This window comes from Pinus tabuliformis, chromosome X (genome assembly GCF_031772625.1).
Source record: "Pinus tabuliformis cultivar Carrire ecotype Pingquan chromosome X, CPIR1, whole genome shotgun sequence".
Classification (NCBI taxonomy): domain Eukaryota; kingdom Viridiplantae; phylum Streptophyta; class Pinopsida; order Pinales; family Pinaceae; genus Pinus; species Pinus tabuliformis.
Window position 1 is genome coordinate 46,072,609 of NC_142308.1, and position 14,322 is coordinate 46,086,930.

The 14,322-nt window shown below is 38.7% G+C and overlaps 1 protein-coding gene across 1 annotated transcript in view; it reads right to left on the minus strand.

Moving 5' to 3' along the window:
* LOC149138246 (DEAD-box ATP-dependent RNA helicase 10-like) overlaps nt 1-14,322 on the minus strand; it is a 191,109-nt gene that overhangs the window by 7,635 nt on the left and 169,152 nt on the right. Inside the window, exons 9-10 of the mRNA XM_089450305.1 lie at nt 14,104-14,250; nt 13,834-13,971 (exon numbers count right to left, since the gene is read on the minus strand). Of these exons, the coding sequence (XP_089306431.1) occupies nt 13,834-13,971; nt 14,104-14,250 (285 nt within the window). The remainder of the gene's footprint in view (nt 1-13,833; nt 13,972-14,103; nt 14,251-14,322) is intronic.

A 14,322-nucleotide genomic window follows, 5' to 3' on the forward strand; every position in this document is an offset into this window, starting at 1 on the left:
GTCCCAATACTCATTCAACTAAGAGCTTTGACTATTAAGTAGGTGTATCGAGGCAATATCCCTCAAATGAAATTAATCGATGAAATGGCTTGTCAAATTCATCCCGATTGTTCTCATTTGACATTGGATGCTGGTAAGGATGAAGTGTTAAGTTTCCTTAACCCCAACTTCTCGCAAGTTATTTCCTAGTAAATCATTTGCCATTGATTTAATTACTGCACATTACTGAATAAATGCACTGCTGGAATTTTAACAGATAAATAAATAATTAAAACAGTGGAAGCAAAATAACAAACCTTATAAAATTATACCCTTCAAATATGCTATCCATTAACATTAGTTTTACAGCATACAAGGGCTTCCCTTCCTGGGAAATTAAATGCCCAATAAGGAAAATTAAAAATAGCAAAACCTAGAATTTTTTTCAGCTGAAGAAACCTATACCTGCTCAGTCCTTTGATCTTGCTAGCTGATACATCTCTTTCTCTTGCTACGCCTTGCTCTCTTCCTTTAGAATCTGCACACTTGGATGAATGTCCTTTTTGCACCCAAACACTAAGATCTTCACTACCTCATTGTCTTGTGGTCACTTGATATGTCTTTTCCCTTAACCTAGCCTTATTTTTATAAGTTTGATTTATTGGCCAAATCCATGCCTTAGTCTCCAAACTGATTGGCGTTTGAGTTTAGATCTCAACTCAATTAGAGATCAATGGTCGATTTTCATCTAATTCACTAATGCAAATAATCTTTGCATTCCATTAGATTAAGTCACATTTTCTTATAAAAAACAATTACATTAATAAATCCTTTAATTAAAGTAATTTGCAAAGGTTAAAAACTTGAATGTCCTTCCAAGTATCTCACTCACAACAAACCTGCAATATTACTCATGCAGATCTCTTGCTTACTTGAGAGAATCTCTGTCTGAATGTCTTGTGCTCCTGCACATCTCTGTGCCCTGCTCAACCCACTTGCCAAGCCACAAGAATGATTCACTCACCCTTGTACTTGTAGTTTGCAATACTATACCATGGGTCATCAAATTACCATGGGTCTATGGGTGCAAAGCCCCATCACTTAGCCCACTTGCCCCACATGTGATAATACTCTTGATGCTACCCAAAACATCAACAATCCCTCTTAGTGAGGGATGTATTCTCACAACACCACCTAGAAGTGGCTCTACCTTTGAACCTGGAACACATTTCCACCCTTGATTTGCTACCACAACTACTCCATATGACACAAAAATAATTCTAGTTGTATGATAGGGACCCTTCTTCGAAGACACCCTGCTCCTAGAAGACTCCCTCTCCTCGGCATCCTACATGGCCATCTTGCACCATGACTTCTTGAACCTAAAGGTTGTCTTCCTCTGAGCCCGCTCACTCCCTCTAAAGCCTGAATCCCTCTAACTCTAGATTGCAAGCCTTCTTGACCCTCAAGTTCTTTGCTCGACTTTAACTCCAAGTTTCTCAATTGGATCTCTAATGGCTATCTCAACCCTCTGACCATCTCGATCCTACCTAACAACCCCTCTCCTATCACAAAACATATTTGGCCCTTACTCGACCCCTCCAAGCTCAGATCTCTTCACAACCCTTTACACTTGGATCATAATGAATCACTCGTTCTCTTGTCTCGATCTCCTCTCAAGATCCTAGCACATCTGATGAATGCATCTCTCATTCATTTTTCTCCGTCTACACACCAAGTTATAATTGTCCACAACTCATGTGAACGATGTGCTCCATGTCTCACGAGGCCTGCTAATCTTGACCTTCATGGCCCATACAAGTAGTCTACCATACTTTGGCTAACTCTCTTGGCATGGGTCTTCAAAACACTGCTACTACCTACAATAGTTTCTACAACTCCCTCTCGGAGCTATCACCTATGCAAATCTCAGATCCAACTGCCCTTCCCAAAGACCATGCTTTGATACCATGCTAGATTTTGGGCACTAGATTTGTTGATGTTTTGGGTAGAATTGGGAGTGTTCTTATGTGTCGGGCAAGTGGGCTAAGTGATGGGGCTTTGCACCCATAGACCCGTATTTTGATAACCCATTATATAGACCCATGGTATTCTGATAACCCATGGTATTTGGTCTTGGAATAATTATAAATTTCTAGAATGAGTGAGTGAAGGACACATTATTTTGGAAATCACTTTGAGTGAGAGAGAACATGGTCGACATGGAAGAAAAACAAGAAAATCAATCAACTAAGGAGAGGGGCCATACTCTAGGTTGAATGAATAGGAAAAGAGGTTGAGTCTTGGGCTTCAAGCCATACCAAGCAAAAGGGAAGCACCGATTTCTGAGACTGTTGTTGTAATATTTTCTTGAAACCTAATAAAATTCATTTTTGTTATTTTTACTCCACACTAGGGGTTTTTTCGAGGTACATAACTGTGTAAACATTGGGTGTTTAAATTTATTTTTTGTGTGCATAAATTGTTAGAAGCTCAATTGTGTAAATTGTACATAGATTTCAGATTTAAATTTTTTGGCTATTCGGGAAAATTAAAATCTGGGTATAAAATTTACTAGCACATTAAACTGATTGTTGAGCTTCGAGAATTTAACACTCCAGGCACAATGTTCCATGCATTAGCCTTCACCGTGGCATTCCACCAAACCACCTGCTTTGTTGCCTCCTCAATGATGTTAGTAAAAAATGCCATGCAGTTCAAAAACTTCTTCAAAGGTTGCTCTCCATGAATGTGCTCCTAAGCGCTTCAACATGCTCCTAAGCATCCTTTAATGTTTGCTCAAACCACCTAGGATTCCTAATAAAATTGGAAGGAGCTACTAACTCCTCTCACTTGAATGTTGACACCTTGAACTAGAAGTCTTTGAATGTTGTTCTCGCTTCGAGCCTCCTACTCCTTGTCTCTGTAACTGCTAGTGGCAACTTGGGAGACTTTCTAGATGTCAAGTTCTCCTTAAGCTCAACATCTCTACTCACATTTGTCTTCCTTTGTACTTGCATGAAGATATTGTAAGCTTTTGAGGTCTCATTGTATCCAACAAATATCCCCTTCTCTCCTGAAGACTCCAAGTTCGTCTTCTTCTCCACATGCACATGAATGTATATTGGAAAACCAAAGATCCTTAAATGTTCTATCTCTTGCTTCACCCCAATGAATGCCTCCTTTGGATTACTGTCCCCCAATATCTTGTGAAGACTCATGTTCTGCACATGCATTGCAGTGTTACACACTTTTGCTCGAAGAAACATAAGCAAATCTTGGTCATGTATCATAGCCTTCGTTGAGCCAATGACCACTTTTTCTCTTTGCAACCCTATTTAACTAAAGGTTGTACGAGATTGTCAACTCCCTCTTAATACTTGCATCGGGAAAATCCTTTTAAGTCATAAATGTGTGCTCACCCCCATTATCTGACCTCAAGGCCTTGATATTCTTTTCTATGTAGTTCTCCACTTGGGCCTTGAACTCCCAGAATCATCTTAATACCTCATCCTTGGTCTTCATGAAAAGGTCCAAGTTTTCCTGGAATAATCGTTAATAAACATGATATAGTACAACACTCCCTATATTAATACCACTAACATTAGTCCACATACATTTTGATTTGAATGAATGAGATCCAGGATCCCTTTGGACCTATTCTTGTTGCTAAAAAAAGTAGCCTTGGCATTCTTGCTAGGTGCACACCCTTTGCACATGCCCTACTGCTCAACACTGAACTTTGGGGACCAATGAAAATCTCTGTCAAGATTGGCAATGCTCTGTAGTGCAAATGTCCCATCCTCTTGTGCTAAAACTTGCATAATTTTCCATTGTCATGTATCAAAGCCAAAATAGGTTTGAAACCTATATAAGTTGCCCTATATAACCCCGATGGCGACCACTGTGTCTAGGCTATAATCCTTTGTATAATGAGCAATTTCCCATTCCTAAGCATGACTATATATCCCCTGTCCTCCATCATTGATACTAAGAGCAAGTTCTTCTTCATCCCTAGTACATACCGCATGTCCTTGGCCTCCAATGTTCCTCTTGACTTGAGCATGAACTTAATGGTTCCCTCTCCCTTCACTACATACTTGGCATCACCACCAAGCTCCACATGAATCCCTGAGTTTTTCTTCGTTAGACTACTAAACCACTCCCATGCTTTTGTGATATGATGTGATGCACCATTGTCTACATACCAAGCACTCTTGGTGATGGTGTTCATAGATAGACAAGAGAATAATGAGAAGCCCTCAAATTTCGTTGCAAACTCATCAAGATGTACCTTTGTTGATGTTGTTGTTTGTTGTGACTTCTCCTTCCCTTTCTTCTCCAAACACTCTGATGCTTAATGCATATTCTTGCGGCACATGAAACACTTGAGCTTGCTCAAGTCTTTCTTCTTCCCCGATTGTGATCCCTCATTGTTAACCTTGGAACCCTTCCCTTTTCTCTTATTAGCTTAACTGACCAAGGCCAAGTCCTCCTCTCCATCTCCTTGCATGCTAGCCTTAGACTCCATCTCATGGCTTGCCTTTCTTCTTCCCCAACCTGTAGATAGACAACAAAACAATGAGAAGTCCTTCTCGAACTTTGCTACAAACTCATCAAATTGTACCTTTGTTGATGTCGTCTAGTGCAACTTCCCATTCCCCTTCTTATCTGAACACTGTGATGCATAATGCCCATTCTTTTGACAAATGAAGCACTTGAGTTTGTTTGTGCCTTTCTTCTTCCCCAGTTGTGATCCCTCACCATTACCCTTGGTGATTTGTAAACTACCGTGGATATTCCACTAGACAGTTCATCACAATAGATCAAATAAAATTATACTTAATAATGCAAAATCTACACTTTTGAGGGTTTATTTCTCTTTAGATTTATGGTTTCGTAAAGTATTGTTTATTGCACATGCATGCAAATTATAATTATGCAAAAAATAGAGAACAACGAAATAAAAATTCACAAACCATGATTACCAAAAGAGATAACCTGAAAAACCCTTACGAGAGAAAACCCAGCTAGAAGGTGAAGTCGCTCTACTCTCTTTCTCTAAATAGAAAATAGTTGCAAGTAAAAAGTAAGGCTTGGGGCCTGTGGGCTACTACAGGACACAAATCCTCTCTATGTGCTCTATCCCTATCCCTCTCAGCTACTTTGCTCATCTATGGAACAAGATGCATGCCAAGAACATGGAGTCCCTTTTCTTCCTAGTGGCATGATTATAACATAGCTTGATAGCCTACTAGTGGTTAAATTTGACTCCAACTCTTAACTAGAGTTACAATATTGCCTCTTCTAGAGTCTTCGTCACCATGATCACATGCTTAGTCCCTTTTCCATGAATAATGAGGGCTGACATGGCATCCTCTCTAACAGGCGATTCTTGCGTCGTTGGAAAGGTCTTTGTGTGTAGAATAGGTATGAAAGGTGTGGCCCTAAACCAACAAAGTTTTACACCCCAAAAAAAGTCGTTTTATGGCTCAAAATGTTCTCGGATGGTTTCATACCCCAATTTGCCAAAATGGGTTCTTCTTGTAAAAATGGTACTGTGAGTTGATTCCTCCACTTCTCCCGCTTTGAAAGCAATGAGATGGATGAAAAACAATATAATAGTCCAATTTGGATCACAAAGCCCCATTTTGGGAGGCTTATGGTCCCCAAAAGCTTCTAATGAGGTGAGAACATTTTTCCTCCACCTCTCGAGTGTACCATTTAGCCTTTGCCTGTCAGTTTGTCCTTTCAACCTAATCTGCCAAAGGTCATGCTACCCTTGTCTCATAATTTTGGACCTCCTCTACAAAATTGTATCTTTTGTCAACTCCACATGAGAATCAACTGCCAATTCCTCTATTGAAGGTAGGATTTGTTCCTCTTTCTGATCTAACATGGAAGGCTCATAGAGTTTTAGATTCTCTACATTCAAAACTGATTAAATGCACATGTAGGGGGGTAGATTGAGTCAATAGCCATTATCTCCCACCTTTTCTAGTATTTCAAAGGGACCATATCACATAGCCTTGGTTTTCTTACCAAGGCCTTGTAGCCTCTTCTTGTTCAATTGTAACCATATTTTGTCTCCAACCTTAAATGACTTCTCTATTTTGTGTTGATCATTCTTGGCTTATATTTTTCTTGTGACTTCTACAATGTTTGTTGTACCCATATGCAATATCCAAAGGTGAAGGTGGCAAATATCCAAAACAAATTTCAAATGGGGTATACCAATAAAAGTGTGGACTACTCTATTATAAGAGTGTTGCATATAGACTACATTTTCATCCCAGGTCTTTAGATGCTTCTAATTGTAACCCGTCAAATGTTGCATCAAAGTCATGTTGACTACTTCTATCTGTTCATTTGTTTGTGGATGGAATGTTGTAGACCTCTTTATAGCTTCATGCCTATCATCTCCCACAATGTAATCCAGAATGCACTAAGAAATCTTGTGTCCCTATCGAAAACGACACCCCGCAGTGTCCCTAGGTGCACCCAGACCTATCCAAAGAACAAGTTTGTTGCTTCTTGTCCACTGATGTTTTTTTACAGGGCATCAAAACACACATCTTGTTGAACCTGTCAACTACCACGAACAAGTAGCCATGTCCCTTCCTGATTGTTGGTAAACCTCCCACAAAGTCCATGGAAATGCTTTCCCAAGGATGACTAGGTACACGTAAGAAATGATATAGACCCTATTTCCTATTACTAGGCTTGTTATTACAACAAAGCATGTTTCTTCTTATGAACCTAGCTACCTGCTCTTGCATCATGGGCCAAAGTGCCCAACAACCTTCAAGGTGTAAGCCTCTTTAATCAACTACAATCACTCACCTTTGGGAACAGATAACGTATCCAACTTGTAGAGTAACCCATCCTAGAGATGGTAGTCAATTGTGTTGTCATTGTCGTGTGCATGACTCTAGCTCTACAATTGTTGAAACACCTTATTAAATATGCCTCTTTGTATGCTTCATGGGTAAATGGCTCCATGGATGTGGATGACCTTGAAAGCATGTCGACCAACTTGTTTGTGTTGTGCTTCTTATACTTGATCAATAAATTAAACTATTCTAGAAACCCCATCCACTTGTAATGCCTTGTTTGTTGTAGCTTACTTTGGTCCTACAGTACTGAAATGGCTAGATATCCGTGTGAATACTGTTTCCTTTCCCATCAAATAGTGTTCCCACTTCTTCACAACTTGCACCAAGGCATAGAGCTCCTTGGTGTAGGTAAGGTACCATGAAATACTTCAAAATGGTAGCATACAGTTCTTCATTCCTGCATCAAGACTGCTCCCATAGCATACTGACTCACATACGTTTCCACTTTGAAGGGTTGTTGCAAGTTTGAAAATGCCAAAATTGGTGTTTGACTGATCTTCTTTAGCTCCTCAAAGACCCTCTGCTGACCCTTTCCCCATTGAAAACTCTTCCCACTCGTTATTACGACATGGAGTGGCGCTACTACTAAAAAAGAGGCTATGAACTTGCTCAAATAATGTGCTACCCCCAACTCTTAACTTCAAAAGCATTTGTAGGTACCAAGCACTTCATGATGGCTTCCATCTTGGCAAGATCTATTTTCACCTCTCCTCCACCTATCACATATCCCAGATACACCAAAGACTATTGTGCCAACTCACATTTCTTGAGATTTGCCAGCAGCTAGTGCTTCTTTAATGTCTCCAACACCTGGTGTCAAATGTGAGATGTGCTCCTCTCAGGTAGCACTATATACCAGTGTATCATCCAAATAGACAATAACAAATTAATCTATTATTCACCTTTGTCCTGAGGATGAACCACATTAGTTGGTTCGAAACGTCGACCAAATCCTAATGATGTGATTAATGCAAAAGACATTCTCATTTACAATATGGATCACAAAAGTTTGAGATCTAACAAATTAATCTATTGAAGGACACAATATATCATTCATTAACCTCATAAATGTAGTTGGTGCATTGCATAAGACAAATGGCATGACTGACCACTCATACAAACCTCACCTGGCTTTGAAGGTGGTCTTCCAAGTATCTTCGTCTCTAACTCAAACATGGTTTTATCCAAACTTTAAGTATAGCTTGGTGAAGCATTTCACTTGTTGCAACTAATCTAGAAAATCATTTATTTTGGGCAAGAAGTACATGTTCTTGAGTATGATCTTGTTCAACGCCCTATAATCTATATACATTCACCATGTCCCATCCTTCTTTGGCACAATTATGATGGGTGACCCACATGGTGATGTACTTAGTCGAAGGACAACATATTCTAGTAATTGTTGCAATTGTTTATTCACCTCACTTATATAACAAACGGTATGAACAACCCAATATTTGGCAATGGGAAGTCTGACAAAACTTGGAACTCGTGCTCCACTTCCCTCTTAGGTGATATCCCTTTAGGCTCCTAGAACACATCCCTGTATGCTTGTAGCAACACTTCCTGTTGGTGTTTTTGTCTTTTAGTACACCCCTTGAGGGATGCCTTTTCTTTTACTGACTCTTCTACAAACTAATTTTCTCTTAAAAATAGTAAAACAAACTTCTTGCTAGAACTGATCAATTTCTTAGCTTGGTTGGCAATTACCAACGAAATTTCGACTTGCCTTTGTGTGCGTTTCTGGTGAACGATTTTCCATTCTTTACACGTTGGTAATAGTAGACTCTCTGCATAAATTTTGCATCATGCATGTACATGTAGGGACTTCCAAACACCACTCTGCATACATCAGCGAAAACTACATCTAATTCTACTTCATCAATAAAATCAACACTAATAACAAATCGAATTTTGCATTGTTTTGTTACTTTTATATCTTCTCATCATCATTTACCCATCCCAATGGATATGAGCTTGGATGATCACGAACTTCCAATCCCAATTTGTTGACCAACTCTACTGCAATGGGATTCGTCTGTGATCCTAAGTCAAATAGATTTGTTGACCAGCTCTACTGCAATGAGATTCGTCTATGATCCTGAGTCAAATAGAGCATCAATCTTGGTTTTTTTAACATGTATCTTCATTTGGAAGACATTGGTCTCTTCGTTCTCTTCCTGTTGTTGAGGCCTACTCAAATTCACCTCCTTTTGCATTGATGTATAGACAATCTTCTCATCCACGACAGAGTTGCTTTCAACTTGGTTGCTCGAATCAGTGGCAATGAGATTCTTCTTCTTATTATATTTCTCTTTATTCTTCAGGTTAAGCTCTGGATGCAACTTCCAACACTTCTCCTTTGTATGTCTACCAATGCTACAGTGGTTGCAGTTGTTGCTAGGGTCTCTGCATTGTATGTTGTGGCTGCAATATTTTTATCTTTTCCCCCTTTCCACTTCTTCTTCCCTTCCTTAGAAGTGTCCTAGTGTTCGTTCTGCTTTGATCGACTTGATTGTCTTTCTTCAAGCCTATGTTTTCAAAAGTTATGCTTGCACACAAGCCTCATCCACTAATCTAGGCTTGAACAACATCAATAGCTTTTGCAAATGGTTGTGCAAACACCCGGACACTTGAGAAGTATATCTGGGTTCTTTGGAAAGATACCCAACAAAATGACCATCTTTCTAAACTCTATGGTGTACTCATGTACACTGCCCCTACGTCTGGCTGAAGTAGTGCCATCAGATCCACTGGTCCTCTACATAACTAATAGGGTAAAATTGTGACTTTATGAGGGTTTTAAAGTCTTCCCACTTAGTCACTGGAAGATCTCTCTCCAACCTCAAGGACTTTGTGGGGCTTTCCCACCAGGTTAGGGCATGGCCTTCTAATTTCAATCGCGCAAATAAAATTCTTTGTTCTTCCTCTAAATGATGAACACTAAAAAAAATTAGTTGTTACAACCAATGATTTAGCTTCAGAGCGTCTATCTCACCTTGTTATGGATTGATATCGACCTTTGCTTCCATTTTAAACAAGGATTGTAAATGATTCACAACACTCGAACTGGGTGGATCTTTTTTGGGTTCTTTCTATGACTCCTTTATTTCTTCTTCCCAATCTTTTGATCTCCCCTCTGATCAAACCTCTCCTCTCTATTAAAACCCACATCTTCTTCGAATAGTCTGAACTTATTGGTCAGGGATGCCATGATGAAACTCACATTAGGATTTACATCTGCAATTGTGCCTCCAACCATGAAAACCTCTCCTCTACAGAATCACGAGGGTTATTGACAAATTCCTCGACCATGACTATGGTTTTATGACTTTTGGCTTAGCCAATCTAGATCCCCTGCAAATCTCCACAATATACCAAAGAAACTTGCTATAATACCAAAATGATCCATAAAATGCCATGGGTATGCCATTGGATAGTTCGTCACAACAGATATGGTCAAATTATACTTAAAGATCCGAAATCTATACTTTTGAGGGTTTATTTCTCTTTAGAATTCTAGATCTATAGATCATTGTTTATTGTGTATGCATGCAATAATTATGCAAAAAATAGAGAACAATGAAATAAAGCTCACAAACCACAACTGACACAAAATATAATCTGGGAAACCCTTTTGGGAGAAAACCCAGTTGGAAGATGAAGTCACTTTCTCTCTTTCTCTAGATAGGAAATGGTTGCAAGCACAAAGAAGTAAGGCTTGTGGCTTGTGGGCTACTATAGTGCACAAATCCTCTTTGTGTGCTCTCTCCCTATCTCTCTTAAATACTTTGCTCATCTATGAAACAAAATGCACTCGAAAATAATGGAACCCCTTTTCTTCTTAGTGGTTTGGTTATAACAGCCTAATAGCCTATTATTGGTTAAATTTGACTCCAACTCTTAACTAGAGTTACAAATATTGGCGCTTGTAGAGTCTTTTCATCATGATTAGATGGCTAGCACCTTTTCCATGAATAACGGGGGCTGGCGTAGCATCATCTCGAATTATGGTGGCCAAAACATGAAGCTCAACCTCTGACTAGCATAACTTCCACATATGGACTCTGATTAAGGCAATTCTTGTGCAGTTGGAAAGGCTTATGTCTGTAAAATAGGAAAAATGGTGCAGCGCTAATGCAGCAAAGTTTTACCCCCCAAAAAAAAAAATTGTTTGATGCCTCATAATGCTCCGAGAAGGTTTCAAACCCCAATTTGCCAAATTGGGTCACATCAGTAAAAATGGTCCTGAGATTATTTCTCCACTTTTTCCTCTCTGAAAGCATCGAGATTGAAGACAAACAATATAATAATCCAATCAAATCACTTGGAACCCCTCTGCTTGCCCTTCTCGACCTGGCTTGTTAAGGCCATGTTCTCCTCTCCATCTCCTTTCGTGTTGGTCTTGCACTCTTCCCGAGCCTCTTCCTAGATGCAATCATCCCAAAGTTGTTCATTGTTGGAAAGTTTTTCCCGAGCACAGACTCCCTTGGAAAATGTTTCCCATAGCTTGGTGAACCCAACCCATTCAACACCACATTATAGACGAGTTTTGACTCATCCACTCTCTCCACAATAGTTGCAAGCTAATTCCTTATTTGGTTGATCTTCATGAAATAGTTAGTAACATTATTAGACCTCAACATCTAGATCAATCTCGGCCTATTTCTCAAGATCATCACTCTGTTCATGTTATCACTCTGGAGCGGGTCCACCAAAGCCATAAACATCTCTTTGCTTCACTACTTCTCTACCAAGTGTGGCATCAAATGATCCCGTACTTCATCCATGATTACCCTTTGGGCTCTTATGTCCTTTTTATGAGCCACCTTGAGTGTTGCATCTATCAATGCAAGAACGACCTTTTTTGTAATCCCCCTAAGGTTATCAAACTTTAGAAGTAAGGTCACCCTCACCCTCTAGGATAGGAAGTTAGATGTTGTATCCAACCAATCTTCAAATCTGAGACTACTTGTTGCCACTGCTAGATCTAAAAAAAACTATCATGTGCTAAGTCCTTCTAGTACCCACAAGAACAAGAAATTGCTTATGGTTTATAGATCTACTAATATCTCCTTGCATATCCGATAGATTTGTTGTAAATCTCTATGGATTTGTGTTTTGGTCCTTTAAAACGCCCTCAAAATTTTAATTTATGTCAAACCTTTGTTTAGTACGGCCTCCCTCTCTCCCTCTAAAGAATGACCTCCACCAATCACTACAGATTGGTCTAATTTGTGCCTTTTCTGGTTGTATGGCCTACTATTGTCAACTTATACAGTGTTACTGTCACTTTTCTGCTTTCTTCCATCACCTCATACCTTGTTGACATCACTTTGTACCGTGGACGTACAGCTGGTACCATCACCGATAACATCACATATAGTTATTGTTGTCTCTCGTACTTCAAGTATGGTTGTTGTTGTCTCCCATATCACACGCGCAGCTACTATCATCATTGTTTTATGCACATATGGTCACATTGTCACCCTGTGCTATGCACATACAACTGTTGCCATCACTTGTCACCCACACACATGCATGTAAGTATAGCATTCACATCACCTATACAACTTGTCCTACCATACGAACTACTATTGCAACTCTTGGACAGTACTCCTGCATGGACAGACTGCATGACTTCTGTGGATTTTCTATACAAAAAATAGCATAGTATCCCTTCAGTATGGAATTTAACACTGTTCTAACATTGACTTCTATGCAAAACTTAGAAATTGGCCTCCCTCTCAGAATGTAAGCTCTGATAAATTTCTTTAACCCTAACATCTAGCAAGTTATTTCCTAGTAAACCACTTGCTTTTAATTTAATTATTGTAGATTACTAAATAAATGCACTGCTAGAATTTTAACAAGTAAATAAATAATTAAAATAGTTGAAGCAAAATAGCCAACCTCATGCATGAACACAAAAAATTATACTCTTTAAATCTATTGACCATTAACATTAGCTTTATAGCATACAAGGGCTTCCCTTCTTGGGAACTGAAGAAAATTACAAACAAGAAAACTTGGATTTTTTGCTCGAGGAAACCTATATCTGCTCAATCCTTTAATCTATGTGACTAATAGCTCACAAAAAATTATACTCTTTAAATCTATTGCCCATTAACATTAGCTTTATAGCATACAAGGGCATCCCTTCTTGGGAACTGAAGAAAATTACAAACAAGAAAACTTGGATTTTTTGCTTGAGGAAACCTATATCTGCTCAATCCTTTAATCTATGTGACTAATAGCTCTCTCTCTCTCTCTTGCTTCCCCCTGATCTCTTCCTCTAGAATCTAGATTCTGCACACTTGGATGAATGTCCCTCTCCACCCAATCATTGAAATCCTCTCTATCTCACTGCCTTTGTGCTCACTTGATGTGTCTTCTCCCTTCACCTAGCCTTCCTTTTATAAGTTTGAGTTATTAACTGAATCTGCAAAACCCTAAACTCCAAATTGATTTACAGTTGAGATTAGATCTCAACTCACTTCAGAGCAATGATTAAGATTTATCTAATTCACTAATGCAAAACACCTTTGAATTTCATTAGACTAACTCACCTTTTCTTATAAAAAGAACTTACTTTAATAAATTCATTAATTAAAGTAATTTGCTAAGGTTAAAGGTCTTTGGATGAGTTCCACACATCTAGACACTTAGACTAGTGCAGAAGTACCTACCTGATGCTAATATCATCAACAAAAAGGTCATAACTCACTTGTATAAGGAGCTCTAAAATCATTAAAAGGGGATCTCTTTTTTCGTGCTAACCATAAATGTAAAAAAATGAAGTGAGGTTGCCAAGAGAAAACCTAGGTTTACATGTATCACCAACAAAAAACAGAGCATATTCTTTGTTAATAACATTTCTAAGATTTGTTTCAATTGTAACGTATCTATATTGTTCCACATTTTCCAATTTAAACCTCTATAAATATTTTGTACTAACCTTTGAGTTTGTAGGTATATCATAGTTGATAACCATATCTACAGAAGGAATATCTAGCCCTCTGCTAGCAACATCAGTGCAGATAAGGATGTTACGCTCTCCAGCTTTGAACTTGTTTAGAGCTCCTATCCTTTTTGGCTGTGAATAGGAATTACTACAAATAGTTAGTAGGTGCATTGCAGTTACCAAAACACGATATCATTAAGAAAACATAGAACTGTTAAAACTTGACCAGTACAAAGCTATTCTGAATGAAAAAATGAACATAACCTGACTCATCTGCCCGCTTATAGGAATGGCCTCAAGTCCAAGATTTCGAAGAATCAAAGCAATACGCCTTGTAGACTCACATGTGCGAGTGAAAACCATTGTAGTACTTCCAGACATCTCATTTAAAAGAAACACAAGATAGCAATCCTGTTTGATAAATATAAGGTTAAAAATGATAAGATACTCATTATAGAAGAAACTTTGTACATCTGTGTAATT